The sequence below is a fragment of the Artemia sp. Qi Xiang Cuo genome, chromosome 12, assembly GCF_049724085.1.
Source record: "Artemia sp. Qi Xiang Cuo chromosome 12, ASM4972408v1, whole genome shotgun sequence".
Lineage (NCBI taxonomy): Eukaryota > Metazoa > Arthropoda > Branchiopoda > Anostraca > Artemiidae > Artemia > Artemia sp. Qi Xiang Cuo.
Window position 1 is genome coordinate 55,481,722 of NC_142805.1, and position 12,183 is coordinate 55,493,904.

At 39.3% G+C, this 12,183-nt stretch overlaps 1 protein-coding gene across 1 annotated transcript in view; it reads right to left on the reverse strand.

Moving 5' to 3' along the window:
* LOC148946297 (sodium/glucose cotransporter 1-like) overlaps window positions 1–12,183 on the reverse strand; it is a 124,994-nt gene that overhangs the window by 44,526 nt on the left and 68,285 nt on the right. The window contains 2 exon segments of the mRNA XM_089098360.1: window positions 447–484; window positions 487–651. Coding sequence (XP_088954486.1) covers window positions 447–484; window positions 487–651 — 203 coding nt within the window.

Genomic DNA, 12,183 nt, shown 5'->3' on the forward strand with positions numbered 1-12,183 from the left:
ATGTATTTTTGTTACTTTATTACGAGTGGGACAAAAATTTCAGGGGACGGGGTTAAACCAGGTAACTCCCTCTCCCCTGGCTATGGCTTTGCCTATAAGCATCTGCCCACCCAGAGTGCCCTAAGTCATACGGTGTATTTTTTTCCTTTTTTAAAGTATTTATTGCACCTTTTTTTGTCTGTTTAATTCTGATTGCTTCGCAGAGAATTTGGTTTTCCTCGGATCTTTGGTAAGTAAAATTGTTTACTAGCACAATACTAGCATACTAGCATAACAGTTTACTAGCATAACAGCATATTATTTTAGACACCAGCCTTTGCGTATCCAAGGAAACACTCTTTTAAAACCCTCGTAAAGAAGGCTACTCTGAACCCGATTTAAGCTCTGTATTTGCAAAAAGAAAGCGTTGAGAGTGTTCAAAGAGGCAAGATAGAGTTTCAATGTACCTGATCAGAGCACCAATACCAAATGGATGAGATAGTAAAAAAACCACTCCCGTCCAAGGTAAGTCAGATTTTCCAGGTAATGGATCTCGAAGTAAATGCATTGAATAATCTGGAATTCTGGCACATTCCAAGTTGCTGATATTTTGAGGAAATGCGTTAAAAAAGCCTTCGATCATCTTATTGTAGCCACCAATCTCAACGAAACCTAGCATTAAGAAAAATTATAAGTTAAAGATAAAATATTCATTAACTAAGACTAAACAAATTTCAACAAACAGAAAATTTTGGGTCTCTAGGGAAGGCCGGATTTAAAGCCATGACGCTTCTAGGCTCAAGTGTTTTGCCGCTCCGTTTTTGCGAAATTTTTGATGAAATCCCGAAAATTCGGCACTGAACAGAACTCAATTGGAAGCATTGAACAGAACTCAATTGTTGAGCTAAAAATTAATGAAAGAGAGAGGTGATACAGCACTCTTAGCTGAAAATCAACGTGGTGACGAAGTGCACCTTGATACCTCGACAATAACATGTATAGACAAAATTCGACACTTAGGTTTACCTTGCATTATAGCCGGTAACTTTAAGTGTAATCTGCCCGAGCCGATTTTTCAAGCTTCACCGCGTACAACACTAGTTAAAGGCTTATTTAGTGATTTCTTGTGTGTTTTAGATAAATCGTCCGATTTTACGTATGTTCACACGTCTTCGCGAACTTCACGTTATCGTATCGTCAGATTTGCGAGCGGATATGATAAAGTTTGTGTTTGATTATCAGTTGTTTGATCATTTTCCTATAACTTGCTCTGTCGGTATGCCATCTTCTGGTCACCAAACCACACCTCTTGCTCCTTCAGCACCTCGACACCGTCGTGACTGGTCAAGAATTGATCAAGTCTTATTCATCGAGTCGGTAAATTCAGTCCTGAATAAAATCAGCGTCCCATTTCATCTCCTTCAGAAGTCCCTCCAGTTACCTCAAAAAGAGGTTTCGATTTGTCTAGATATATATTGTGCAGAAATCTGCCATGCTCTCCACTTCGCAGAAAAACAAGTTGTTCCTGTGCAGAAAATTCGTAAGGGAATCACTCCCGGGTAGTCCTCAAATCCAGATCTCGTCATTTCATGTAGTCAAGCAAAATTTTTGTTTTCAGTATGGAAAGAGTGTGAATGTCCAAATATGGGTCTTGTGAACAGCATACGGATTTTAATGAAGCGAAAGTTTTCTAAGGCCCTGGCTCGGCATCGGAAAAATCTAGTCAATCATTATTCTGTCCGTGCCAAACAAGATAGAAATATGATCTTAAAGTTTGTCTTTCGTTCTGCAAAAAATTCTTCTTCGCCATTCCCAGCCGATATTCCTGAAGATGAATGGTATGCCCATTACGAATTGGAGCTCTCAGCTCCTGACCCCTCCATCGAACAACCTCACGAGGCTGCCTTGGATCAGTTTCTATCTTCTCATCCCGATGAAGATTTTATTGCCAGTACCCGCTCTATTGAAGATGCCAGCTGTAGACTCAAATGGAAAGGCTCATCTGGCATTAACGAAGTCAGTGTGATCCACTTGAAACACGGAGGTAAGCTTCTCGCGGCACATCTCTCTCTGCTTATGCAGATGATTTTATCTCAAGGGATTGTCCCTGCTTCTTTCTGCATCGGAGATCTGACTCCCATTTCAAAAAAGGGAAAATCTGAAACTCAATGTACAGCATTCTGTCCGATAACTGTAGCTACGTCACTGTGCAAGCTCTTCGAGTTACTGTTTATAGAGGAACTCGAAAAAGTATGCTACACTCCTCCGCATCAGTTCGGCTTCAAGCGAGGAAATGGGTGTGGTGATGCCTTAACGGTCGTTGCTAATATCTTGATAGATGCCGAATCTTCTGGAGAGAGCCTTTCTTTGGCAGGACACGATATTAGACGTGCATTCGACTCTCTAATCCATACGGCGATGCTTTTGAAGGCCGGTAAACGTGGGTTGAATCTAGCTGTCATTCGTTCTCTCAGGAATCTGTATTCTAGATTACGAATCCGACTGAAGCTACCTCCTGACAAGGGTTTGACCCCCATTCCGAGCACCTGACTAGTTCCAGTAAGGAAAGGAGCGCGTCAAGGAGCAGTCACCTCTCCCGATCTTTTCAATAACTGTGTCCTTGATGCACAAGATCAATGTCCATCTTCACTGATTCTGTCATCTGCTAACTTGTCTTTGGTATGTTACGCGGACGACATCCTGAATCTTAGCAAAACCCTTCAGCGTACAATTGATATCTTCGAAATCCTTGAAGCCAAATATCTAAAAGTTGGACTTCAGTTCAACTCTTCAAAATCGGAAATCGTCCTATTCGGTTTGAAATCGAATTCTTGTGCTACAACCACTGCCCCTGTTTTTAGCGCTATCCAGACAGTGGATCACCTCATGCATCTAGGTTTACACATAGGTTCGTCTATCCGTCATAACCGAAAACTTCTCCTTGAACAGCTTAAACGACGAATTTCAGCGTCGGACGCTTCAGTTGTATCGTGCAAACTCCGATTCAACCGGCTCCTTCTAGCTTGTATAACGCCATCGCTCTTCCTCACATTTTATATGCCACGCCCTTCTGAAAATTTCTCACTAAAACTGACCAGAATATAATCAGAGCGATGTGTTTGCGTTTTGCGAAGTATTTGCTTCGTCTTCCTCCATGGTATAGGAATTCGCATGTAATTGAAAATTTTAAAGTCGCAGACCCTGACGTCGCCGTCGCTACGCGAATAGCGAAGCATAATAGAAAAATACGGCGAAATGTACACGAATGGTCACATCTGCTCATTCAGTGAATCAGTGATTCGTATTCTTTGTTGGTTCATTTTGTTATAGTTTTTGTCTTCTTTTTTTCTCTTCTTTTTTCTTTTAAGTGCTCCGTCTTGTTGTATCTATTGACGCGTTTTTCAATAAATAAATAAATAATTCCCATCAGTTCAGTTTTTATAAAGAAAAAAAAAATCACTCAGTGATGATTTATTGCACCTTCTGGTATTGTGCGCCCCCTAGACCTGGGCCTATTGGTAAATCTGGGCATGGCTCTGGGCTCTAATTTACAGTGGATGAAGATATTAATCCCGCAACTATATTTTTGAAATACACAATTTTACATGCCAAGTGGCTCAAGAGTATAGATACAGCCTTTATTCTCTATAACTATTACTAAAATAATTTAAAATAGACAACGTAATTAATTTTGTTATTTTCACAACACTTATTCTATAAACTATTAAAGATTGTTAATAGCATTTAGGGCTCTCTTGGGAGTTTACTAGAGCCTAAGCCATACCGCAGTCCCACCTAATAATTAAATAGGCTAAGATTCTTGGACAACAAGATCACATTTGGGGGAGTCTATCTATTTTGAACCCACCGCCCCCCAGAAAAAAATATGCGTTTTGTAAACAAGTAACAAAAATTCAAATGTACAAATTTTTATTTCGTTTTATAAGGTTTTTATGTAACCGACTACTCCCGACTGGAAATAACCCCCTCCCCGAACAAAAACTTTAAATACAGCCTGGATGAACAATATATGTTTTTCCCTGATTTTAAGTTCAAATTTGTACTACAGAAGCAGAAATTGGAAGGACAAGATATTTGTTTGATAAACCTGTTTATACTACTTTTTTCGCAAGCATTGTCTAAGAAATACTTAGACAGGGAAAGTGCGGTTCCAAACTTCTATCTTTTCTACTTTTATGAAATGTTGCGTTAAATCTTGACTCTCCTTACAGTCAACAAGGCTTATTGCAATTAATTAAAATAGCTTACTGAATAAGCACAATTATTATGCTCCAACACACTCACTTTCAGCATCAAAATAGATTTCTTGCACAAAAAAAAACTTGCAAACTCAAAAGACCTTTGAAACTAACTAAAAATATTTTTAGCTTATACTATTAAATAAAAATACCAAGAATTTTCTATCTGTGAAAGGAAAAATTGCATCTTATCACACGTTGGTGGTAACGAACTGTAAGTAGGAGCGAGCCGTCTCAACAGTAACCGAAACTTCCCCCCCCAAAAAAAAAGATCGATACTAATAGATATATCAAAAGAATTTGCCTATAATGCTGATTTCAAATATATAAGTTTAATTAAGTTTAGTCTTACATCAAAGGCTACGAGCCTGAGAAAATTTGCCTGATTTTTGAAAAAAAGGGATACACACCTAAAAGTAATAGAATCTAAATGAAAATTGCACCGTCGAATTCTGCGTATGAGAGAGCCATACTGTACAGGTTTCAAGCTTCCACCTCCAAAAATGTGGAATTTGTACTATTCGCCAGAAGAAAGATCACGGATGCGTATTTATTATTTTTTTTTCCAAGGGTGATCGTAGCGACCCAGTGCGGGAGCGTGCTCAATAAAACGGAAATACAAATTCCTAATACCCTTTTAAAAAGACCAAAACATTGGAGGTCAATTAGACCCCTCCCACGCCCCTTTTTTCTCAGAATCGTTTGATCAAAATTTTGAGAGAGTCATTTTGTCCAGCATAGCTGAAAGACCGAATAACTATGCCTCTGGAGAAATCATGACCCCCCACAGCCCCTGGAAAAAGGTCTTTAGGTTATAAAATTTGCCCTTTGTTTACGTATAGTATTTGTTATTACTACTATTACTACTACTAACAACTCACCTTAGCACCAAGCCGCCTGAGGCCAACACAGCTACGCACGCTCCTCCTCCACCCCAATCTATTCAAAGCCTCCCTTTTTACACCCGCCCACGAAGTTCCCATTTCCTTGGAATCGTTCTTTATGACGTCCTCCCAACCCAGACGAGGACGGCCTGCTTTCGGTTTAGCCCTAGATGGTTGGCCGAAAAGAACAATCTTCGGCAATCTGTCATCCTTCATCCGAACAACATGCCCTAACCACCTCAACCTTTCTTTCATTATAGACCTAGAAAGCGGTATTGAACCACATTTTTCGTATAGCCTATTGTTTGAAATACGGTCAGTCAGCCGGGTACCCAGAACAATCCTTAAGCAATTTCTCTGGAAAACATCGAGCAAATCTTCATCCGCTTTTCGGAGCGTCCATGCTTCAGAGCCATATTTGACCACTGTCATCACTGTAGCTTCTAAGATTCTAATCTTGGTTTGCAGACTTATCTTCCTATTCTTCCAGACTTTTTTTAACTGTGAAAAAACAACCTGAGCCTTGGCTATTCTATTTTTAACATCTTCACTGCTCCCACCATCTTTACTAATAATACTACCAAGATAAGTGAAACTGCCCACCTGATCAATCTTTTCATTACCCAACGTCATCTTTTCATCTTCACTTATTCCTAGCCTTAGTGACTTAGTCTTCGTAACATTAATTTTCAAACCAATACTAGCACCCTGAACTCGCAAAACCTCTAAAACTTCATTCATTTTGCTCACACTTTCATTTAGGTTGCTTAAATCATCAGCATAATCTAAGTCCAGGAGACATTTGCCTCCCCAATGGATTCCGTGGTCTCCCATTGCCTTTCCTGTGCTCCTTAAAACAAAGTCCATCAAAATAATCCATATAAAGGGGGATAGAACACAATCCTGTTTAACTCCTGATTTAATACAAAACCAGCTGCTAACCTCATTTCCTACCTTAACCGCAGCAGTGTTATTCTCGTACATAGCACTAATCACTTTAATGTATTTGTCTGGTATACCATACAAGGATAAAACCTTTACTAAAGCTCCTCTATCAACAGAATCGAACGCTTGCTCATAATCTATAAAACTGAGGACCAAAGGTGTTTGAAAACTTAGGCACTTCTCAATTATTAACCTAAGAGTGAAAATTTGGTCAACACATCCTCTACCTTTTCTAAAACCGCACTGCTCTTCTCTTAAAACTTTGTCTACGGCATCTCTCAGTCTAAAAAGTATCATATTACTAAGCAATTTGCTACCTACAGAGACCAGACTAATGCCTTGATAATTACCACACTCACTTTTATCACCTTTCTTATAAAGTGGCTTAATTAAGGTTTTCCTAAAATCATTAGGTACTTCCCCTTTTTCAAAAATCATATTCATAATCTCCAATAACTTATTTCTAACCTCAGAGCCACCATATTTAAGAAACTCATTTACTACCCTATCAGCACCTGGAGCCTTATTATTTTTTAATCCTTTTAGTACTATTTCTAATTCCTCCTCATAAAACAAATCTTCCTTCACATCCAAGGTATCACAAACTTTTTCATTTTCCTCTATATCTTTTCCTGCAACTCTATCTCGGTTAAGCAAATTCTCAAAATGTTCGGCCCATCTTGCTTTAGCTTTTGTCTTATCGCTAATTGCCACCCCATTCCTATCTTTAACTGGGACAAGTCCGGATTGACTACTACCTCTCAATTTGTTAACGTGCCAGTACAATATTTTAGTATTATGCCGTCTAGCTGCATCTTCTAAATCCTCGGCAATGTTATCCATGGCCTCCACTTCACACCTCCTTAGTTCATATTTCATTGCTTTCTCCACTTTCTTTACATTTCTTTTGTTTTCATGTGATCTATCACTCAGATAATTCTTGTACAAGTCCTTTCTCCTTTCTATTAAACTTAAAGCTTTTTCACTAATATTCTTAGCTGCAGTTCTAGCTTTTTTCCCTAATACACCTTCAGCAACTTCACAAATTATTTTTCTAAAATTATTCCAACCATCTTCCACATTATCAAATTTTAAACTCTCAAGTTTAGTATTCAACTGTTCCTGGAAAGTTTCTCTCAAATTCTCATCCTGGAGTCTACCAACATAATAACTTCCTGGGAGGTAGTTAACATTCCGATATTTCAGCTTTAAATTAATCCTTGACACTACTAGATGGTGATCTTTACTTTTAACATCAATAACAGCACTCCTATATACACTAGTATCTTGTATTGATCCTGCCAGTCTTCAATTTACTATAACATAATAAATAAGGTTTGCTGTCTTACCATCATGTGAATACCATGTTAAATTATAAGCCATTTTATGACCAAACACCGTATTTATTATAACTAAATTGTTATACCTACAAAATTGCAAAAGTCTATATCCATTACTGTTTTCTTTTCCTACACCAAATTTACCTAGGCTAGGATACCATCAATCCCTATTTCTACCAACCTGGGCGTTAAAATCTCCCAGTAATAACATCATATTTCTACGTGGGACCTTGTCTATTTGCTCCTGTAACTGTAAGTAGAATTCATCTGAGTCACTAGTATCTCCACCTGTCGGTTCTACAGGGGCGTATACTACTATAACTGATACCTTGAACTTACTAGTCATAAAATGAGCAATTAGTATTCTATTATTAATACCTTCCCAGCCTAAACAAGACTTAGCAGCTTCCTTATTCATCATGAGCCCTACTCCCTGTCTATGTAACCCATCCTTCCTGCCTGAGTAAACAAATTCTATATCACCTAATTTCATGCTTCCTACCCCTGGGGATTACATTTTTTATTGCACCCGAATACATTTTTTCGGTGGGAAGGGGGACGAATTTTCCACTGCGGGAATTTTACAAGGGGAGAATGTTCCATGGGGAGGGAATTTTGTAGGGGGTGAATTTTTCACGGTAAATTTTATGCTGGAGGAATTTGCCAGAATTCCTTTACGAAATTCTTCTTATGTCTCGCTTTCCTTCTGTTGACTCAGGTTTACGCGCGGAGGTGTTAAGGGTAATTGACTGGTGTAAATTTTCACCAGGATTGAATTGCCTAGAGAATATATTCGTTGGGGGGAAGATTTTTCTTGTGGAGATGGATCCAGATTTCCTGGCTTTAAATTTAAAAATTACCAGAAATTGAATAAAAAAAAGTTTTTTTCAACTGAAAGTAAGGAGCAACATTAAAACTTAAAACGTACACAAATTATTAACACTTATTACGTATATTAGGGGACACTTATTACGTATATTGGGGGATTAACCATCCTCAGCTTCTCGCTCTTTACGCTAACTTTTGAATTTTTGTCACAATTCTTTAAGAACGACTCCTGAAACGTTCGAAAGGTTCGTTTAATTAGAACAATAAGAAGTTTATTTTTTAAGTGCTAAAAAACTCTTGCGTAAATAGCGAAATGTTGAGGAGGAGTAACCCCCTCACATACGAAATAATTTTTATATATGTATAATATTTATCGTGATAAATATCGTGATTATATCGTGATTAAACATAATCACGATTATAAATTTCTCCTGTTCGTAAGTTTTGCCTTCATATAAAAGGATTTCCTTATTGCCATAAAGGCAAGAAGATTTTGATCCTTTATTGTGTTTTTTAGTTGTGCAATAAGATCAGTGAAAACAGGGCCACAAACTGAAAAGTTTTGCACAGCCATATAAATTCTTACATTTCGCCAAAAACACCACAGTTGTTATAATTGCTTATTCCTATGTTTGGCTACGCCCTCAAATTGTTAAGTTATTTAAGGGGGTAATTAATTTCGGGGGTATTTGTGTGATTTATTTAGACATTTTTTTAATTGGGTTTATATTATATCTAATCACGATTAAATATAAAAACAGATTAATTCTATATTTAAACAGATTAAATATAAAATTACCTTAGACATATCGTGATTAAATACATATGCAATAAAACACTTTACAATCCTCTAAAAGGCTCCTTGGCCTGATAAAAGGAAGAAGACATACGAGTCACTTATTCAAAGAAAACAGTCACTTACTAACTTACGGCGAGACGAGAAGAAAAAAAGCGAGGAAGTTATTGAATACAAAAATTAAATAGATTAGATAGTTTATATAGAATAAATAGACTCCAATGAATCCTGCGCGAAAAGTGAATATAATAAGACTGAATGCCTTATAATCCATGGACGGTTCTTTAGATATTGTAAGGTTTTTCTTGGCCTTCCCTCACGGATCAGGAATACTTACATTGTTAAGAAATACAGAGTTTTTAATATTACGTTGAAAATGAAAGAACTTGCTTTAAGGTTTGAAAAGTGTAGTGAATGTATCGTTGATTTTCTTCTTAATTGCATCCGATAGTATTGTTATTCATCAGAGGTGATTTCATTGCATCTTTTATATCATATGCTGTGTTTCGCTTGTGTGTGTAATTTACTCACGTACTTACTAGAGGGATATTAAAATATCACAGAGAGGTGTTTAAGGGTTCATTTGAAAAAAAATGCTGCTAAATCTAGTGCCTTTTGTAACTTGACTTACTTGACTTGACTTAAAGTTCTTGCTCGGCAGCGTCGCCAGCGTAGACGGAATCCGACATCAGCGCCATTAGTCGTCTCCAGAATGGCCTGTTTTAGGCAAGGGTAGGAGCTTCGCTTGGGTCAATTCCCCACGCTGTGAGTCGTTCGCAGATGGTATCCGCCCATCTCATACGTGGTCTACCTCTGGGGCGTTTCCAGCCGTTTGCAGTTGGATCGAAGTCAAATATAAGATGAAAAAGTGTTTCAGTGGGTAGGCGAATTAAATGACCATACCAACGCAGCGAGCGGCACTCAATCTGTTTGGACAGTGGTGGTAGTTTAAAAGACCGGAGGATATCCATGTTCCATAGCCTGTCGAGCTACCTAAGGTGTTCGATTTTGCGAAGGTGTTTTGTCTGGACAGCATCTACCTTCATCATCTGCGACTGAGTCAAAGGCAAAGTCTCTGAAGAGTACAACAGAACACTTGCTACTGGGACAGAGTAAATGCAAGCTTTCGTGAAACGGCTGATCTAAGCTTGTGGAATATTGTCCTCAGTATGCGGCCGAAAACGGTGTTCGCCTTTGCCACCATCGCTGATATCTCTGCATCTAGATTTTCTTTTGGGCAAACAAATGAACCAAGGTAGGTGGCCAAAATACTTGGCCAAATACTTCTATAGTTTTCAGGGGGTTGCATGTTGTCTTGTCTACAGGCAATATTTTGATCTTGGTCCAGTTTACATTTACACCAAGTTTTTCTGTAACAGATGCTAGCGTTTCCAGGGCAGTCCTGATGTCAGTGAGATTTTCGCATACCAATGCAACACCGTCAGCAAAGTCAACATCTGACATAGCTCTTACAGCAAAATCAATGCCAAACGGATACGTCAGCAGTGTTTTGTGGAGAAAATGGTCCTTGATGCAGCTGAAGAGTTTGGGAGCAGCATCGCAGCCCTGCCGAACAACATTTCTAATTAGGAAATGTGATGAGAGCTAGCCATTTACAATGACAGCACTTTTGGTCTTATTGTAAAGTTCTTTGAACTGATTGACAATTTTCTTAGGTACATCAGTAGATTGAAGGATCAGCCAAATTGACTGTCTACTGACAGTGTCGAAAGCAGATCGAAAATTGACGAAGGCAATGTATGCCTTCCTTTTTTCTTCTAGAGTTTTCTCTATCAGATGTCTAATTGTATAGCTTTGCTCAGTGGTGGACCTACAACCCATACAATGGAGGTACTTTGTTGCCCGCTTGAGAAACAGCATGGTGAAAAGTTTTACGGGTACCGAGAGCAGCATTATTCCACGATAGTTATTACATTCTGCTTTACTTCCTTTCCTCTTGTAGACTGGAACAAGTAAGCCCGTCTCCCGGTCTGATGGTATCGTTTCAGAGCGCCACACAGTATCAAACAGCACTTGTAGCCAGAAGGTCATGGAGGGATCGCCATTTCTAAGGAGGTCTGATGTCAGGCCACACACTCCCGGTGCTTTGTTGTTCTTCAGCTTTCATACTGCTGCTTCAATTTCTTCTGCTGTCAATTTAGTGCCATTGGGGGCAGGTGTAGGATTATCAGCAGCAGCAGTAATCTGGTGTTCCATTTTGTCAAGTAGGTCTGAGTTTAGTAGCTTCTCGAAGTGGTGTTCCCACTGTCAGAGGCAATGTGATTGGTCATAAATATTCTCGTCACTGGCGTTACGGAGATACGATGTAGTTTGAGTGTATTGAACTACGACCTCTGGAAGGATTTTATATGTGGCTCGAATGTCTTTTTTTTGGTGGCCTCTTGGAGCTCGCGTGCTTTATTGTCAATGAAGATCTTACAGTCTTTGTGCAGCATGTTGTTACGCTCTTTATTTAATGGCTGTTCGTAGTGCTAGCTACCGCTGGCACCACTGTTCGTGGTGTTTTGCCACCAGTGTTATACTGGTAGGCCACAACGCCACTGGCGTGGAAATATACGGGTGTCACCACTTATTGGAGGGGAAAGCCCCGGCCGCAAATTATAATGCTATGCCCGTGTCTACCACACCGGCTCTGCAAAAATCGGGTTTGGTACCACCCTATTTACAGTATACCCTGTCCCAGGATATGATAACGCGATCGAGTGGTCAAATAGCAACTTTCTAAGGCCAAATGTACCCACCTTGGGTTACGGCTAGAAAAGCTCTTAACTCTCTCCTTGGAGGCAACAACCCTTCCTGTCAATATAATAATGACGGTACCTCGTAGCTCTATTCCTACCCTGCCTATCACCCTGCCCATACCCTATTACCCTGCCTATACCCTGCCCATATCCTGTCTATTCCTACCTATACGCTTGCATGTCCCCGCGAAAGCGGGCTTCCCGTCTGCGATCAATAATGGCGAGGGACTTGTTGCTGATCCAGTCTTTTTTGTGACGCTGCAACTCTAGATGCAGCTGCAACAGAATTCTCTTAGAAGACCTTCCATACGCCTTCACTATCATCGCACTGCGTAAGAACCTCGAATCTGTTGGGTGTTTTGACCTGATACTGCTTAGCCAAAGCAGGGT